This window comes from Micromys minutus (genome assembly GCF_963924665.1).
Source record: "Micromys minutus genome assembly, chromosome: 7".
Lineage (NCBI taxonomy): Eukaryota > Metazoa > Chordata > Mammalia > Rodentia > Muridae > Micromys > Micromys minutus.
In genome coordinates, this window is record NC_137976.1 from 7,113,285 (window position 1) to 7,132,950 (window position 19,666).

Here is a 19,666-nt window from a genome sequence, read left to right on the forward strand (position 1 = left end):
AGTGGGTGTGTGTGTGTGTGTGTGTGTGTGCAAGTACACCTGAACACGTGTGGGCATGTAGACCTTAGGAGAAGATATCAGGTATTTTCTGTAGCTCTCTACTTTATTAATGTTTTTATTAATGTATAATCGTATCGCTGCCCCCTCCCTGTCCTCCTCCCAACCCCTCACCTCTTATACTCTGTCTCAAGCCGATGGCATCCTTTGGATTATTATTACTGCACACACAATTGCACACACACCCTCACCTTATTCAGTTAAAAATCTTGCTTATTCTTTGACCATTTCATGCATGATTACAATGTATTTTCAACATAAGCATTTCCACCCTCCTCTCCTGTTTCAAGTCCTCCCAGGCTCCAAAGACTCTCTCCCAGTTTCATACCCTCACGTTTTAAACCTACTGAGTCTTATTAGGGCTTCCGGTACCTATGGGTGTAGGGCCATCGACTGGAGCCTGGACGATCTACCAGAGATTCATCCGGGAAGAAACCCGACTCTCTGTCTTTCAGAAGGCGCCAGGCATCAAGGGCTCCTCAGCTAGGGTGGAACTTTGTAAGCTCTGCCTCCCTCTAGGCTAGAATTTTGACTGACTTGACCTAAACAAACCCACAGCTGCTGTGAGTTCATGTGTGGGACAGACATGTCCTATGTGGAGAGCAGTGCTTTCCTGCTCTGTTCCTTTGAGGTAGCATCTCCGGAAGCTTGCTGTGTCTGATCAGGCCGGGCTGGTAAGCCCTCTGTCTCCAGTGCTGGGATCCACGAGTGCCCAGCGTTTGCTTGGGCCCTGAGGATTACTGTCCAGTTCCTTATGCAGGCACCGGTCCCCGAGCCTCCTCCCAGCCTTCGCCAGTCACTGTCCTATAGACCAGGGATTTCTACTTTCAGGTTGAACTTCCTTTTAACTTTAAAGAACATCACATGGTTCCAAAATAAACACGGAAGACGAAGCACACTCTTCTCCGTCTTCTCGGTCCTTATGGCTGGCTTCAAATTTGCCGTTCTACTGTTTCTTTTAAAAACTGCCGGGGAATAGGGGTTGCTGTTTTCATTTCACATTCACAATGTAGTGAAATGTGATGACCCAGTACATGCCTTCTCGTGGAGAGCATTCTGGATGGAACTCCCTGTGATTACACAGAGCGCTTCCTCCACTCAGTTTGGTTGTTGGCTCCATGTAGAGAACCATAACCACTCTTACAGATGGCGGTGGGGGCTGGTGTTTCCCCTCCACACGAAGCAGTGCAGTGGAGAGCTTTGCGCGTCTGTCTGTTCTGACTCCTGCCCTCGCCTCTTCGCTATGCACATTTAGCTGGAAACCTCCGAGTCAATGCACAACACACTCGAAACGTTAATGCATCTGCAATTGCTAGATCTGAAAATTGCCAACAGCAGAACAGGGCCATTTTGCCTTTCGGCTATGGACAAATGAGGACTTCACAGTGCTAAACTGCAACTTCTGCTGTCAGTTACACCACAGGCGAAGTCTAGCTTCCTTTGGCTGCTTGACTGATCGTTCGGTTGCCCCTTGAATTGTTCCTGAGACTGGGGCTTTGGGATTCACCAGTCATTGCTGTCCTTCTTTCTGAGGTAGTGTTTGCTACCAAAACAAACAAACACACAAATTGTCATAGCAAAGTACCTGCCAGCTCACGTGACCTGACTCAAGCCTTAAGCTCTACCTCATGATGCTGGCAGATTTGTCTATTCCAATATGTACGCTCGTTCAAGTTGCCTGTGTTCTACTCCTTCGCCTCTGCTCAAGGGCTGTGTGACCCTCTATGAGCGACGTCCCCTCAGTCTCCTCAGCCAAAAGGTGATACCGACAGTATTTTGCAAGGATTATAGCAAAGAATGTGCCCAGTGTCCTTAGAGGTTCGCCAGGTGTATTGTCACAGATGGATGCTTTCGCTCCATTTGAATGGAGACCAAGAGCAGGGGAGGTTAGCTCCCTTGGTATTGGTAACACCGTGTTCTTAAACACCAGAGGCCGAGGAGCTGCACTTTCAAATCCACAGACTTATCACTCCAGGCTTGAAGACTTAGAGGCTGTGGGAAGCAGAAATTCATAGTCCCAGGCTTTTAAAACCAGAAGGTTATGGCTCTGTGCTGTCAAAGTGAGAGGCTTATTGCTCTGCTGGGCTTTTGGTGCTAGTGGTCTTCTTATAGCTCCCAAGATTTAGTGTTAGGAGCCGGGGCTCTTAACCATGCTTTCTGATCCCCCGGCAGCCAGAGCTGACCATTCCCGGTAGCTCTCTGGAACCCCTCCACGTGGCTACTCTCTAAGACAACACTGGCCACGGTCAGGCTGCAGAAGAGGCTGTCAGCTGTCAATCAAAGCGACCCCAAAGCTTCCATTTGGCTGTGACCATTTAAAGATGCAAAGAATGAACTGTGCTAACAATCAGTCCCAACACAAAGCTCACACGTTTTAGTGCATGCACATGTGTGTGTGTGTGTGTGTGTGTGTGTGTGTGTGTTCATGTGTGCCTATGGATGTCAGAAGACAAGGTCCTGTTCATCTCAGGAGTATTATCTCCCTCTTTTTGAGATAATCTCTCCTCACCCTAGGCCATAGACAAGAGCAACTGGCCTGTGGGTCCTCAGATCCATCCATCCATCCATCTCCACTTCTTCAATGCTGGGGTTAGAAGTATGCACTACCATGCAGAACTTTCCCCCGGGTTTTGGGCACTGAACCTGGCCTTTGTGTTTACAAGGCAAGCTTTTCAGCAGCCCAGCTCCAGCTCACACTCTGAACAGTACTCAATTCCCAGTCAGACGGCTTCAGAGAGGGTTGGGTCTGTGATCTGCTTGGTATAAAGTACTCGATAAAAATACCTTTTATTTTGATTGTTATTATATAAAGTGTGAGATCATTAATCTCCCTCAATCAGGCCCAGTCTAGTTTTGACTCAGTAGCTATAGTACCGTGTGAAACACAACACCATCACTGGTTTGAAGGAACACCATAGTTTGTGCTCATTGGAGACACTAGGGGGTTTTAATCCTGACTAATGGCCACTGTTATAACATTTTTACTTCTCTTCATTTCGTCCCACCCACCGAACCATTGGTAAGTGAGAGTTTCTACTTCTTGACTTCAGGAAGTAATTTTGAATTCCATAGCTTCTTAAGAAAGCCCCAAGCTCTCAAACAAACACCCTTTACTTTCAAAATAAAACTAGCCAACACTTCAACTCTTCATGTAGGAATGGTTCTTTTTGTTTTTAAATTGGATATTTTCTTTACCTACTCTTTTTGTTTAAATTGGATATATTTTTTTAATATCCATGTACTCTTTTATTAAATTGGATTTTTAAAAAATTGGATATTTTTTTTACTTACATTTTAAATGTTATCCCCTTTCCTTGTTTCCCCTCTGGAATCTTCCTATCCCATCCTCCCTCTCCCTGCCTCTACAAGAGTGTTCCCCCACTCACCCACCAACTCCGTCCCATCTCCCTGCCCTGATATTTCCCTACACTGGTATTTTGAACTTTTACAGGGCCAAGGACCTTTTCTCTCATTGATGACCATTAAGGCCATCTTCTGCTATATATGTTGCTGGAGCCATGGGTCCCTCCATGTGTGCTCTTTGGCTGGTTTAGTCCCTGGGAGCTCTGGGAATCTGGTTGGTTGATATTATTGTTCTCCCTGTGGGGTTATAAAACCTTCGGCTCCTCCAGTCCCTTTAAAGGGTGGAAATAACCTGCATCTGGAAAGCCCATAAAGCAATGTGTCTAGGATGAGCCAAATTAAGTGTGGTTCTCTGGTTCTCTGGTTGACAAGTCTGTGTTTGGCCAACCTGGGAAGACGATTGGTTTTCCAGTTGATGCTGGTATTTGTTTCTCTGTGGGCTTGTTCATCAACTACTAATGCTACTGTAAAGGTAACACTTGCTGGTGTTTATCCCCCTTGCTGCTGTTTGTGCCTCAGTGCTCCCTCCAGTTACACTGTGCTCACCCTCAGGGCCCTTCCCCAGAGTGTCTCAAGTGGTTTCTCAGAATGTAAGTCTCTGGTCTGACTTCCAGCACCTCACTCCGTGCTCAGAACTATGATGCTTCCCCCCTATGGCACTTTGTGTACTTGTTACCAGCAGAACTCACATCTGCTTTCCTCATCTCCAACCTCACCAGTCACAAGGGAAATGCGGTGCACATAAGGGTGTTCACTAAGGTGAAAAACATTTAATAAGTACCCTTCTTCTGAAGGGAGCTGGAACTTTAATAGCAATTAAAAATGATTCTCTAGGTAAAAGGTTTACTTGTTTAATACTAATTTTTGAGTTCTCTCTGAGAGAGACAGAGACAGAGACAGAGCGAGAGAGAGAGAGAGAGAGAGAGAGAGAGAGAGAGAGAAAGAGAGATAAAGAGCACAATTAAGAGAGAGCTGATAGAGGAAAATTACTGAATATTGTTTTGGATATAACATCAGAATACAAACAGAACAGTGTTCTGATTTGGAGATGAAAGATCACATTGGAGTTCAGAATACGAAAATTCAGGCTAGGTTTTGTTTTCTTATGTTTAAGAACCTTGATAACCTGTGTTTAAAATTACAGCAACAATAGCAATGTGGACATCGATAATTTAGACAACAGCGCACAGTTTCTTTCCTTGAGAAACTGGGGAAATATATTCTTGGACTTAACTGAGCCAAAAGACGTCTCCAGATTTCTCTCTAAACTCCATGTCATGTTCTCCACTAATAAAACTAAGGAAATGCACAGCCCAGGCTGAAGGCTTAGCAAGAGCCAGCATCTGGATAATTGTTCTGGGACAGCCAGCTCTCACAAGAAACATAGCTGTGTTGAATCTGAAGTGTTTAATAAAATCGTCTCAGTTCTTTTAGCTACATTTTCTAGGGTCACTCCATTGGCCTCCGTGTGCGCGTTCCCCGAGGAGATACTGCCCAGTCTTCACAGGCTCAAGCAAGAAATTCATCCACCAAAGCAACTATTCTAGTGCCTGGTTGAGCTTGCAGGTAATGGTTATGACCTACAGAGGGCAGCAAAGTCCCGTCTATGAGTACTTCTCTGTACCATATGTTTGGACTGTATGTTTATTAAAACAGAGACAATGTTGAATTTACTCGGATTTTGTTAATCAATTAGCCTCACTTTATTGAAGTATCAAAAAAACCTTTTTAGAATCGAATGCATTCTGGGTTATATAATATCAAAGTCTCCAAAGCCGCATATTGGGTGCTTTTTCTCCAGATCTTTTTCTCTGTGCCTTCCCCTCCCCCATGGGATGTGTTGACATCCCTTTGGTCAGTCTCTCAGCTCCTTTCTGATCACCATAGAAACTGCCAGGGATGCTGAAGTGTAGCTCTTCACAGCTGATGGCTTCTGGCAGGAGTCGGGATGGGGGTGAGGAAGGACGACTTTCTTTCAGGAGCTACCCACTGGGAGTTTGTCGGTGCTCAGCGAATATATGGACAACACAAGTTGAACTTGTTTTTTTTTCTTTTTTCTTTTATTTTTTTCTCACTTGTATCTTCGTTCAGGAACATAGGCTGCTCAGGTCCCTCTCAGTGTCTGGCGCCTCTTGTTTTCCTTCTTTTCCCTCTGTCTCTGTCTATCTAAATCTTTTGGGGGGATTCCCTACGCCGTACCTCAGCTTCCTTTCTAGTTTAGAATGAAATCACTGACTCACAAAGCTTAATGCTTTACCTCAAGGAGGACAGAGCCTCGATGCCCAGAGTTATGCTGTGTTATAACTTATTGTATGAACGTCTGGCGGTGCCGTCATCCGCTCTTCGTAGATGTAATTTATAATGGTGCATAGCGCTTACAAGAACTACCGTAAAAAGCCCCTGCCAGACTTTAGTTACAGGAAAAAGGCCTATAAATGGATTTTGGGGGAGGCAGCATAATATTTTGAAAATTGCCTTGAAAAGGGTAGTGTATCAAAACGACAAGCTAAATACAGTCGCCCACTTCCTATTCTCTTCCCTCAGGCCTAGAAAGGATAGAAAAAGACGCCATCTTTAAAAAGGAATAAATCACGACCACCTTGCAAAACTAGGGAAAGCTTTGTATCCGTGGAGAACAGAGATGCAGAGTCCCTGGACGAGAGAAGTACAGACTGAGCATGCACAGGAGGATAGGGAGTTCTTTGGAGAGTACAACGCAGAGGGAAGTTAACTTGCTTTGGAACACTTAGAGGACCTGACTGGCACTCCCTTTCTTGTGCAGGGCGATACGCAGAATGATACACTTTAAATTCAGGCAAAGAGTGTAGGGGGCTTTAATGCGATGTCCGTTGGTGGCTGGCACTAACACAGAGAGTATACTCGAATGTATTTGAGATAATGTTTTAAATTTACTGGCTCACCCGGGGGGCCTCGTCAGGCCTCAGTGGGAGAGAATGCGCTCAGTCCTCTTGGGACTTGATGTACCAGGGTAGGCTGGTACCCATGGCGGGGCTCCCTTCTTTGAGGAGAAAAGGAGGGGGCAACGGGGAGAGGGGTTTTGAGGGTGGGACTGGGAGGACAGGGGGGATGAAGGCTGCAATCGGGATGTAAAATGAATAAATAAAATGATGATGAAAAAAATGACTGGATTAAAGATGGCGTGTGTGTGCGTGCGTATGTGTGTGTGTGTGTGTGTGTGTGTGCGTGTGCGTGCGTGCGTGTGTGTACACCAGATTACTCAATTACTGGGTAACTAGTATTACTCACCGGTGTGAAAATAGCACCCGTTTATTTTCTCAGTTTCTGTGGGGTCGGGATTCTGGGAATCGCTTTACTTTATGCTGTATACTCTGCAGCAGGGCAACCGCTGAGCTGGGGACCCAGTCTCACCCACTGCCAGGGCCACACCACTGCTGGCAGAACTCAGGGCCCTGCCGTCTATTACAACAATGACTGGTTTTTGATTTGTGTTTCATTAGGAATGAAACTTCTCCCTCCTCCTCCTCTTCCTCTCCTTCCTCCCCTCCTCCTTCTTCACTAGACATCAGCACCTTGCTAAATTCAGTGGATGCCCTCCATCTTTCTCAGACCCATCATGGCATTATGGCTTTAAGTATATGGTTTGATCTTGTGTGAGCTTTGCACATAGGTCCCCAGCTGATGTGTGCCCTTGTGCTATCCTGTCCGGCAAGTACTGTTTTGTGATGGATACCCATTCCTTCTGGTTCTTAGCGATCTTTCTGCCCCTCTTCTGCAAAGATCCCCGAGTCTTGAGGGGAAGGATAGGATATAGATGCTCCATTTAGAGCCGAGCACTTCATAGACTTACTTCCTCTAACTTGGTTGGTTGCTGGTCTCCTGATTACTTGCCGTTTGCTGCTTCGTTGGAGATTACACAAGAGGCAGGTGGGCATCCAGGGCTGGAGATACACAGGGATGATGCCTTTCGCGTGGATGAAGGGTAGAAGGAGAGCATCATGACTCTAATAGAAGAAGGGAGAAATGTGTTATGAGAAGAGTTTGGAAACCGGTCATGGTAAGATTTAACCTTTATTTCCTCTAAGAACAGGGCGTCACTGAGGGCTTCTTAGGTGGGTAGAGTAGTTTAACTTGGGAAGGTAGTAGCAGCAGAAGGGTCCTGTAGAGGAGTCAGGGTGGAGGCTGTGGCCAGAGTTCTGGGCAGCAGTGCTGGCGTCTGCCCATATGGGAGCAGTGGGGACAGAAGAAGCTGCTGGGATTGAAGTCTATTTTTTGAGGTATGACTGACTCAGCCTGGTGACAGGCTGGATGAGGAAATCGTGATGAAGAAGAAAATCACGTTTCAAGAAATAAGGCTCCTGTTATTGACTGAAATGTGACAGACTGGAGTGGATGTGAATGTCTGGAGGGAAATGAAGATGCTGAGTTAGGGCGTGTTCAAACTCATCTGTACTCTGATGCTCACACTATTCGAACTGGTGTTAGCTCCACAGTATAGATAAATTAGACGTCTGTTGACGGATGAACCAGTGAGCAGAATGTGTAGCCTGGTGCTGTTTGGACGCAAAAGGGATGAGTCACTAAGAAAAGCTAGGTGGTATAGAGAGACGTGGGGAGAGAAGCCACAGACTGTATGATTCCACTTGCACTAAATTCCCAGATTGGTGAAATCCATAGCTTAATGGCTCAGGATGGGAAATGAATATCATGGGTCACGAGGTTTCCTTTTGGGGTGACCAAAGAGATGACTATATAATCCTTAACACACTAAAGATCAAAGAAGTATACCCCTTAAAGGAACACACACACACACACAGACACACAAACACACAAATACATACACACACACACAACCTATCAGTGAGCCCTTGCCCGGGGAAGACATTTTCTCTTGCTCTTGGCATTCCGTAGTTTCCTGTAGTTCTTTGCATAGGCTGAGGCCTCCAGAGCTTTCCACTTGGCACGTCCATCGACACCATCTTGTCCAGGTCATGCTTAGGTAGTCTGAGGTGGGAGACATGATGGGTGTAGCCTCTGACATCACTATGAAAAGCATTCCCACAGCAGACTATTTCACGTGACTTATATTTCAACAGAGACCGCATTGAACAGTGTCTGAGATGGTAGTCTGGTCTGGGTTTCCAGAAAGTAAGGTCTCAGAGAAACGAGTTGCTGTGACCTTTTCTTTAGGAGCAGGGACAAGGGGAAAAGGAGAGTTAAGCAGGAGGACTGGGATTTCAAATGACAATTATCTGAGCAAGCTGGGCACAGCTGAGTGGCATGCCTGATTCCCTAGGCTCATTCCTCAAGATGCTGCACTACCATAGGCTTTGGTTAGAGGTTTATCTAGGACACCTAGATTACCTGCTCAAGCACCACCTAGACCCCTCAGGGTAGTGGTAACTGTTGCTAAAGGAGAGAGGTGAGGGTCATAACTTTATACCTGCTTGAAGCAGATTAGAATTTACAGCAAGATGATTCCTATCTGCACGGTTATATAGGTAGGAGAGGTGGTGAGGTACTTTGATGCCCAATAAAGATAGTCACAAAAAATGATAAGGTACAGTTCCTAAATGACAGCCTCAATCCTTTCCAGCCTCATTTCTTCCTTTTAGACAGTTATTGACTGTTTCTTTAGATAACAGATACACATAAATAAGTAAATAAAAAATTGCTCTAAATAAATTCTTATTTTTCCAATGATAGTTAAGGGGGCTTCCTTTGGAAGGCTAATATGACAACCTTTTCTTCAGTTACATCAGTGATTGCTTGTAGAAGAACAAAGTGGGAAAAAAAGCTACTGAGCAATCTCAAATAATAGCTGATTAAGTTTCTCACTCTAAGACACCCATCTTAAATATATTTAAAAATTTTCTCACCTCTAAAACATAAAATGTTTTTACATTTCCCATTTATCTTTTAGAGTATAATCTCTTGGAGTATGTTTCCAAAAGCAATACTAACATATGTTTACAATATCTATTTATTGACATGTAATGATGGTGCACATTTATGGTGACTTACATGTGTACACTGTTTAATGATTAAATCAGGATAATTAGCAGACTCAGATCCATCCGCTCCCCATGGAAGAGAGCACTTAGAAACCTCTTCTCTGGCAACTCTGAAACGTACAAGGTCTTATTGCTGCCTACCACCCTCTATTGTGTGACAGAGCACCACAACAATTTTCTCTGCTTGCCTACAGCTTAGCACCCGGTGACTAGTCCTTCCCAGCTCCTCAGGGTGGCGCTGACCTTATAGCACGGGTTTTAGAGATTCACCCCACAGTTTTCCCACATCTTTGGGTGTGTCGTATTTCTTTTCAGTTGCATGTGGAATTAAACAAAAATACTCCTGCGCAGACGTGCATGTCGTCTGAGAGCACCCTGTTCAGTTTTTCTATATTCATAACGTTCCTGAAGGGCCATCCAAGAGTGGGTTCGAGGGTTGCACCATGTGACCAGGAAAAGACTTGAGGCGACTTAAAGGGACTCACATTTGTTTTGGGGTCAGCTATTCAGCTTATCCTGGAGAGCATTCTGTTTGCTCTTGGGGAGAGCGTGCACTTTGCTGCAGCCAGATGGGATGTTGTATGAAGCCCTGTATTGCTGTTGTTTTGTGATTGTTTTTTAGATATTTTGTTGTTCTCTCTTCCTTTCTCCTTTGTGTTTGTAGTTTGCTGGGTTGGTTCTGGGTGATAAGCTTTTATTTTCAATTTTTATATGTGTTGTGAGGTTTGCATAAAAATCTCATGCAGTGACTTTGTTACTCTAAGAGACATCTTTTTATAATTTTGTTGTAGCTGTGGTTGCTTCTCTGACTTTTTGTTTTTAATATTCTTACCAGAGATGTGGGAATTCGTGTTTCAGCATTAAAATAATGGAGCATTTCTGAAATTGATTATAAATTTTTACCTCTGCTGGTGCAAAAACCATAGCTCTCAGGCGAATAAAAGAAAAATTAGACCAAATTAGAGTGGGCATGGCTGGGGAATACAGGTTTCCGCTGGTTATAGTGTTTCAACATGGAGGCAGTAATGGGACGAAGAAATGTATAAATCAAGGCATGTACAAAGTTCCTTGGTGAAGACATTAAGTGGGTAGGAATAGCAGGTGGAGGAATCTTAGATGTCAGTCTTACCTGCTATCTGACAGCAATTTTAGTCTCTCCATTGGTGGAGAATAGGGTTTTGTTAAATTAATATATTTCCAATTTTATAAAATCTGTTTTTCAGGATGTTAGGGGCTTTCCCTGCCACTAACAGGCTTCTTGCTCTGACTTAGGGCTAGATGAGGACTTATTTCATCCAAGATGAATTATACCAGGCTGTGGGCCAGCGGCATGCCAGCTTCTCCATGCTCACTGAAGTGTAGTTAATCAGCCTCTCGCCCTGGTGCACACAGTCCTCGCCGGACATCTTCATTCACAGCATTTTTATGTTTCATCCTTTGTCCCGGAGAAGCCCTCTCTCTGTTGTTCTGATTGTACCACGGGGCTTTGTGGACCAGATATCTCTATCTCTCCCAAGGCTTGGGAAAATTTGAACTGTTACTCACTTAATTGTCTGTGTCTCTTCCGCGTGAGCATCCGTTGGCTCAATGGTGCCTCATGGATCTTTTGGTTTGCCTTGATTTATACATTTCTGTTATGTTCATTTATTGTTTTTGCCTCTAACGTGTTTATTTTCTATCACGGCCTGCAAATTCGAAAGCGTGTTTTTTTCTTTTCGGTCTAGTCTGTGATGGGTGTTCTTGAACATTCTTTTGACTGTTAATTTGAGTCTTCGGCTCCACAATTAAAGAGTAAATGATCTCTAGTTACCTGTGTGCATCTTTGTTCAAATCAGAACTGCTTTGGACCCTGCTGCGCTGCCTGTGTGTGCTGCATCTCACCGAGCCTCTTGCTGGAGATCATTATTTTGAAACTTTTACAGCAGATTTCTTTTTTTTTTTGGAGTCCGTGGCAGGAGAGGAAATGGGGTTCTTTGGTGGCGCCATGTTTCCATGCTTCTCGTGTTCCTCTGTTAACACTGTCTCCGATTTTACAGAGTCGCTTTCCTAGAGAGAGACGTCTAATGAGGTTGTGTGTTAAGATGTTGCTGGTCTGGGACACGCCATTGCGGTTGCAGGTGAGTCTATTTCTGCAGTCTACAGAGTTTCTCAGCTGTAGTGATCTCATTGAGGTTTATGAATTTTTCAGTGGCCTTTTCTGGAGTCTGGGTTCCAATGGGTGAGTCAAACCTCTCCTCACTGAGGTGTGGCTGCTCAAGGAAATGCAGGAGTTACTCTTTACCTGGTCAGGTGAGATCTTTGGTGGGGGGAGGGGACTTGGTTAGGGGCCAGCTCTTTTCTTATGAGTGTTGTGTGGGGCCCTCTACACTGGAACAGGCGGTCACAGTCTCAAGAGCATGCAGGCATCGGCGAGAGTTGCGGTCAAACACATTCCCTTCTACTGAGCCAATTCCTTCTACCGAGCAGGACCTTCCATTCCCAGGCAGAAGGGGACATGGTGACTTTGGTGGAAAGACATGCTGCTTTAAGTCCTACACTTCCTTGGGCTGTGTTGTTTGTGCGGTACAGAGTTTCACTTCCTAACAAGGACACAGAGAAGTGGCCAGACTTTCAGAGACAAGAAGAGGAGCGAAACTTGATGGCCAGAGAAACTCTTCAAGGACTGCTTAGTGCTGTCTGCGGCCGTGGTCCCTGCCTCTGGTATTCCAGGTCTTGATAGCTCTACTCCACCTTAAGTCTCTGGGTCATGAGTGCTCAGCCGCGACGCTCATCAGCCCGAGAAACAGGAGCGAAGCGGATATGAAATTGTTGAGCTCTTTCAAAGCATGACACCTCGGGGTAGCTTGCTCCTGCAGCCAAAATGAGCCTTTACTGGCTGGTATGGTCAAGAAAAACAGCACAGTGGACCGCACATCTGAAGCGCTTTAAAGGCTGCCCCTTTAAAGGTTTTAATGACATCACAGATGCAGTGTAGGGAAGCAGCTAGGATAATGCTTGGAGGAGATCACGTGGGTTTGCAGTTTGATTCTGCTGAGTGGTAAGTATGTCACTCCAGGCAGTGTTCTTCATCTTTTCTGGAGCTGAATCTCATATAAATTACCATAGCCCTCACATCACAGGATCATTGTAAACATTAAATTAGTGTCTGTCAAGTGCACGGCACATCATCTCATTTATGGACCATTCAGCATTCTATTTGGAAAATATATGAATAAATATCCTACGTAGAGTGTAGAGCAGAGCTTAACATTGAACGACCTCTTCATGAATATTCATTATTACTCATATTTAGAATAAAAAATTAATACTGAATAATAAAATATTTTCCCGAGTCTAATAGGACTCAGGAAAACAAGTAAGCAGAGGAGGAAACGAACCGTTTTCCTTTGACTTGGATTAACTAAAACTGGCCATTCAGGGGGATTTTTCTCTGGGAAGATTCCTGGAGTGTCAATAGTTCACCCCCCATTTCCAGTCAGACAGGAGGCAGAGAGCAGACGCGAGTGAAGAAGGCAAATGAGGCATCTCCATTTTTCATCCTTATCACCCGAGTTTAAGGACCCAGGATACATGCAATGAGTGTGCTACACGCTTTTCTGTGTGAGATACGCAGCTCAGGCCAGTGCAGTGCAGTAGCCAAACAAGGATGCTTGCTTACTTAACATCTGTGCAAAGATTGGTCCTGAGTTCATGAAAGTCATCTCAGGCACTAAGAGTAATTACTTCCCAAAATCTCATGCTCTGGTTAAAAAAGAGCTCCTGAATTGCCTACATAGGACTCTTCACCTGTTTCCCCGGAGAACCCCAACCTCTAAGTACACTCTAAGTGAAATGTACTGCCCCCTGGTGGCAGCATTCTAAATTGCAGGTTGCAGTGATCTGGTAAAAGGAACCACTTAATGGTCACAGGCCATTTTCAATTACAAATGACTCAACTTTCCTGTATTATCTTATGTGGAGTTCATCAAATTCCCATGCTTCACACAGAGTATTCTGCCCTTAGTTTTACATTTCATCTCCTGCCAGACTCTCCCCACCTCCCAACTCTTCCAATTTCATGTTCCCTCTCTCTTTCTCTTTAGAAAACAGAGAAAAAAAATCAAACAAAAGAGAATGCAACAAAACAGACAGCAAAAACAAAACAAATAAAATAAAAATCATAAGAAACACACAGACAGACAGACAGACAGACAGACAGACAGAAACACACAGCATAAAAAACACAAAAGTGGAAGCCATGATACATGAGCAAAAGACCAGTTGGTGAAACATGCCCAGACAAAGCATTATGAGACACAAAAACCTCCAAAAATACCATTGAGTTCATTGACCATCTACTGCTAAGTATATAGTTTGTATACCCAGTGTGACTCTGTTGGAGAAACGAATCTTCCTTCTTTCTTTCCTCTTTCTTTCCTTCCTTCCTTCCTTCCTTCCTTCCTTCCTTCCTTCCTTCCTTCCCTCCCTCCCTCCCTCCCTCCCTCCCTCCCTCCTTCCTTCCTTCCTTCCTTCCCTCCCTCCCTCCCTCCCTCCCTCCTTCCTTCCTTCCTTCCTTCCTTCCTTCCTTCCTTCCTTCCTTCCTTCTTCCCCTCTCTCCTTTCTTTCTCTCTTTTTTCTTTTTCCTTTTTCTTTTTGTAAATAGTTGTCAGTTGGTGATAGCTTCATGTTTAGGGATGGGAGCTTGTGTCCATTTCTGGCCCTCAGTGCTGAGATTGAGCTTGGATTTCTGTAGGCTCTGTGAAAATTGCCTCACTTTCTCTAAGTTCACATGTATATTGATCTTGTAGATTCAGCGGACCTTGTTTTCTAAGTGTTCTTCGTGTCTTGTGACTATTACACTCTTTCTGTCTCCTCTTCTGGATCCTTGAATCCTGACGGGGAGGGGCTTGATGAAGACATTCCATTTAGGACTGGGTGTGCCAAGGTCTCTTACTCTCTGCACATTGTCCAGCTGTGGATCTCTGTATAAGTTCCCATCTCCTGCAGAAGGAGTGTATGGTACCCGAGTAAGACATTATTTATGAGTATAGCAGAATGTCATTAGGAGTCAGTTTATTACAATGTTTCTTTAGCAGAACAATAGTATTTGGTTTTTCTGTGAGTCCATGTGAAGCATATATATATTGATATGTTGATATGTTGAAATATATTATTAATTCATTCTTTATCCTAAAAATGAATTCAAAGATGATTTTGTTTCTTATTTTTTTTGTAAATACAAACCTTCATAAATTTGATAATTTTATAAAGCAATATCTACTTAAAATATTTTGTAGATAGAATCCAAGAAAAAAAAATCTCAGTAAATCAGTTCTGGTGGGAGTAATTCATTTTGCCTATTGGATATGCATAAAGCATTGTTTCTGTTTCTCTCTCTGTAGCTGATGTTGGCTTTGAATTCTGAAGTGCTAGGATTGTAGGTATATACCGCAAAGCCCAGCTAAATTTGCTACTTTTCTTTTTAATGACTATAGACTTTCATTCACATAGGAAGATGGCTATTTATTAACTATTTAATTTGGTACAGATTTAGCATTTTAAATTCAAATGTGGTATGATTTCCTCATCGCAAGGAAGATTGCTCATAACACAGTGGGGAGCAGAAGAGGACACCCTATGTTCAGGAATGTAACATGGATTTTTTTAACTGGGTCATGGCTCTCAGGCTTAGTTTACTAGCAACTACTCAGAACCAAATGTGGTACAATATGACTTTGAAATGGGCCCTAGTCCACTTGGTTCCTGCACACCACCACCACAACAAGACAGTTTGGCAATGATTTAGATTTATGAGTAAAGATTGTATGTTCTCCATAAAAAATGTGTGTTAACAAGGAAGATGCTCATAAAGGAGACAGATGAAAATTACTGGTAGTTTTCTTTCCTGAGCTATATGATGCCCTCATAGCCTCCATGAAAAGATTTGTTCATTTTTAATTACAAATTAATACAAGTATACACCGTGTCTCCCCCTCTCCCTCCTCCACTTTTCTACCAATGTATTTCCTATCTTCCTCTCAACTTCATGGCCTATTAAAAAGAATTGTTCAGATGATTTTTTTTTATGTAATGCTCTTGAAAAAAAAATATCGAGATGAACTTATACGAAACAAGCTGTTTAAAAGCCAACAATTCGGCAGTATCTAAAATATCCACATTACTCTGCAGCCACTAGTGTTACCTGGTCCTTAGTGATGTTCTTCACCACCAGACAAGCTCTTCTCTCAACTGCCAGTATTACGGAAAGATAAAGGAAACAAGTTTAGTGACGTCTGTAGTGTTCTCGTCTAATGTTTTAGAATATTTTTTGCCCAAGAGTAAAAGATCCCAGAGACTGGTTCTACTGTGGCTTGGGTGTTTATGTTCTCTCCAAAGCTTTTCTTAGCCTAGTTATGTCAACTGGGAGGGGTTTCTAGGCAGAAGATTTAGAGCCTCAGATGATGCAATCAGGGCAGTAGTTAAACCACCGGGCATCTATGAAAAGCATTCCGTGGTGTGTCAAGGATGGTCACTGGCTTTGAAGATAGCACACATTCTTTTGTAAACAGAAAAGCTAGCAAAAATGTGGGCAAAGAGTCTGTGGGTTCCTTTATGCTCATTTTATTGGAAAATAATAGGTTTATTTATGCAAATTCGAGGGAAGGTGTGCAGTGACTGGTGTGTCATGTCCACCAGCTCAAGGTATAAAAAGCAGAGTGCGGGGGAGATGCTTCATTCACACCTCAGTAACTCATTCTTCACAGTCTATCCAACTCTCTCTCCACATCCGCCACCATGACTCGTTATTTCTGCTGTGGAAACTACTTCCCAGGGTATCCTTGCTATGGAACCAACTTCCATGGGACCTACAGAGCCACCCCCCTGAACTGTGTTGTGCCTCTGGGCTCTCCCCTGAACCACGGCTGTGGAACCATCTACAGTTCCCGCAACTTCTGCTATGGTGGTGTTAGTAACTTCAACAATCCAGGCTGTTGCTATGGCAGCAGCTTTTACAGGCCATGGGGCTCTGGCTCTGGCTTTGGCTACAGCACCTACTGATGGACCGATGGCTCTGGAGACTACAGGACCCTCAGCTACATCACAAGAAACAACCTGAAAAGCAGTGTCTGCCTTCCAGTCTCCCATGGTGGCTGCAGGATACAGACTACTTACTGTGGTCTGGTTCTTCAGTAATCCTGAGCAGGAGCCCATCTCTAGGCTGAAAGTCATCCACAGCTAAGAGAAGCAAGACATACTCTTTCATGAGAGACTGAAAACCACATCAACATAAATGTCTTTCCAGTCGGGGTGTGTGGGCAGGGTCTTGCTGTTAGTCTCCTAATAAATTTCTTTCATGCATTATACATACTTTTGTTCTGCTCTTCTGTTTTGCTGTGTTTTGTGTGCTCTTGAATTTATCAGCCATTTCTGATCTCTAATGGCTGATCTTAACTAATGTTTACAAGTGGGTATGGCTGAGGATCACTTTTCTCCTCCAGCAGTGTGCACATAGCACCATCCAGCACTTGAAAGCAAGCCAGCAGGGATGAAGCTACCAGGTCAGTCCCAGCTTGTTTCTCCATGTTCTCTGATTCAAGTGTAGGGTGTCTTCAGCATTAGGGTCTTACCATCATGTTCTGGAAGGCAACAAGAGCAATGGTAATAATCTTAATGTTGTTGGGTCTATAGGTCCTCCTTGGCCATGAACTCCAAAGAAAATAACCAATTTCTTGCACTTGGCTCTTAATTTGCCAGCCTCTGGTGTCTAGGTAGGGCACTGTTGCCCTATTGTAAAGAAAATATTTTAACTTGTGTGTGTGTGTGTGTGTGTGTGTGTGTGTGTGTGTGTGTGTATATGTGCAAACCATGCCCACTGGTGTAAAAGTGGTATGACTATCAAGGAAATAAGAGTCACTCTCTGACTAGATTTGAGATCCACTCCACAAGATGAAGAAACTCATAGCTGGGCATATTATTGGGCCAAAATCCTGGAGGAGAACCTAGTATTGTTTTACCAATTGGATTTAATATTAAACCAATGCCAATGTTATTATTAAACCCACAGATCAATGCATCTTTCAGCACCCATCTGAGAAGCTTGTACTTGTAATAGATGATTAATACAAAGACCCACAACTGGGAAAGATGCAGAGAACAAAAGAAGGACGCTTAGGCATCATAGAACACATAGACAGCATCTTCTCCATCCAAGGCCCAGGGACCACTGCAGAAGAGAAGACAGAAAGAATGGAAGAGCCGGAAGCAGCTTCTAACTCTAAGGGAACAGTGTCTGTGGCCACAACAGGGCAGCTGCACATCTGTATTCACAATGGCTGTGGCAGCATGTGAAACGCCTGCTAAAACCCAAGCCAGAGAATGTTTCAGCATGTAGATAAGAGCTGGTCACACAGTCTCACCCAGGCTGTAAGAATATTGACAATTGTCAGCTTTTGGGAGAGGGAAGAGAACATTTCTGTAAGAGTATCGCTGCTGCTTAGTTGACCACACAACAGCAGAAGCTCTAACACACACCTAAGAATATTTTAGCAGTGCAAACTGGCCTTGACGGACTCAATGCAAACAAACAAACAAACCAAAAGGAAGGGGAGAGGGGGCGAAGACTATGATCAAAACACACTGTGTGAAACTTTAAAGAGTGAATGTAAATAAATGTAGAAGAGAGAAGTGTCCCAGACTTAGTCCAAACAGCCTGCAGTTGTTAATTTTAGTTACTCAAATAGTTCAGTGTAGACCAATTATTCTCTTAGTATCTGTACTTTTGGCTTTTGTGAGATGTGAATTCCATAGATCGATGAATTAATCACAATTAACTGGATCTAGCTAAGGAACTCCTAAGGTCTTATTAACACAGCAAAGCTAACTGTTGAACTCACACAGTGTATTTCCCCCTTTTTAACAGGTGGGTTTCATTTCCTCAACTTCTTCAACTCTAATTACATAGATAGTTAGTAAGCAAAAGGAAGTCTTTACTCTCTGAAATGATGGTTACCATCAAGAGCACTTGAGAAGCAGTGTGTGCTCCACTGGAAGCCCATCCTCAGTCTTGTTTTCAGATTATATTCTGAACCAAGAACTATTCATTTATATGTCAAGTGTTTATCATACGCTTACTCTAAGAATATGCTCAATTTAATTGTTCATGGACTTAACTTGTTAGATTTCTACTTTATAAGAGTAAATACGGTACAGTCCATTATAAATCTCATATACTTATGCACTAAAATGTATTATTGGCTCTGGGTTTCTGCTTTATTAGAGTAAATATGGCATAGTCCATTATAAATCTCATTTACTTATGCATTAAGAAGCATTGGCTCTGGGCACTATGTTTAGCACTTTGAAACTATATAACCATCCAAGCAGGTAGAGACAGCTTTGGAAGACGACTGTCTTCAAGAAGAACCCTTCAGTTGGACACTCACTATGTCATGACATCACTCACTATGTCATGACAACACTGGGCACCACTTTAACTTCTAGGGGCACCCAGATAGAACACAGTCCCCGTAGGTGTTCATTATATATATGTCATTAAGAGGGAATTAAATCCACTATTTAATAGTAAAGAGGATTAATAGTCTCCTTCAAAATATGTCAGTTACTTTCTACAGTTTTCAGTGAGGCAAATTCCCTTGCTGTTGTTTCCCCCAACCCACCGTGCACACCCACTGTTCTGCCTTCAGTCAGTTGTCCGGAACTGACTCCGGTATCTCCCTTTCCCCTCGGGGTCCACCCATGCACATGTAAGTCCCTTTAGTGCTCTTCAGTCTGGGTCAGTTCTCAGCCTTTGTGTTTCTTGGCATCAACTAATTTGACAACGATGGGCAAAATGCTTGTTGAAAGTTCTTGGCTTTCCTTCCTATTGAAACATGAGGTGCATCCTGCAGAACCACCATGGAAGTGAAGCTGTGACCTCAGCGTTCCTCAGCAGAGATGGATGAACCAGCATAGAGGTGGCTGTAGGGATTTTCCCAGAATCCCTGAGTGCTTTGGTGGGGATGAATTTAGAAAGTAAAATATATCCATGTTAAGTGTTTGCATTGCTGCAGTGTTGTTGTTGAGTATTTCCATTGATAGCACATTAAATGCTACAGCAGTCATTCTTATGATGGTAGACAATCCTTCATTTATGAATGGCATGCTCTGAAGATGCTCTGCAAGGCTATGCATTGAACAGAGTTCACTGACAAGCAGGATCCACTTTAATGCAACAGTGACTGACCTTCAGTCCAAACAACAAACCGTAAAGCACA

The 19,666-nt window shown here is 43.6% G+C and overlaps 1 protein-coding gene across 1 annotated transcript; it reads left to right on the plus strand.

Annotated features, from left to right (window-relative positions):
• Positions 1-16,187: 16,187 nt before the first annotated feature.
• Positions 16,188-16,451, plus strand: KRTAP7-1 (keratin associated protein 7-1; the record flags this gene model as incomplete). Its single annotated transcript, XM_080918899.1, has 1 exon — positions 16,188-16,451. The coding sequence occupies one exon, from the start codon at positions 16,188-16,190 to the stop codon at positions 16,449-16,451; it is 264 nt and encodes an 87-aa protein (XP_080775025.1).
• Positions 16,452-19,666: the final 3,215 nt, after the last annotated feature.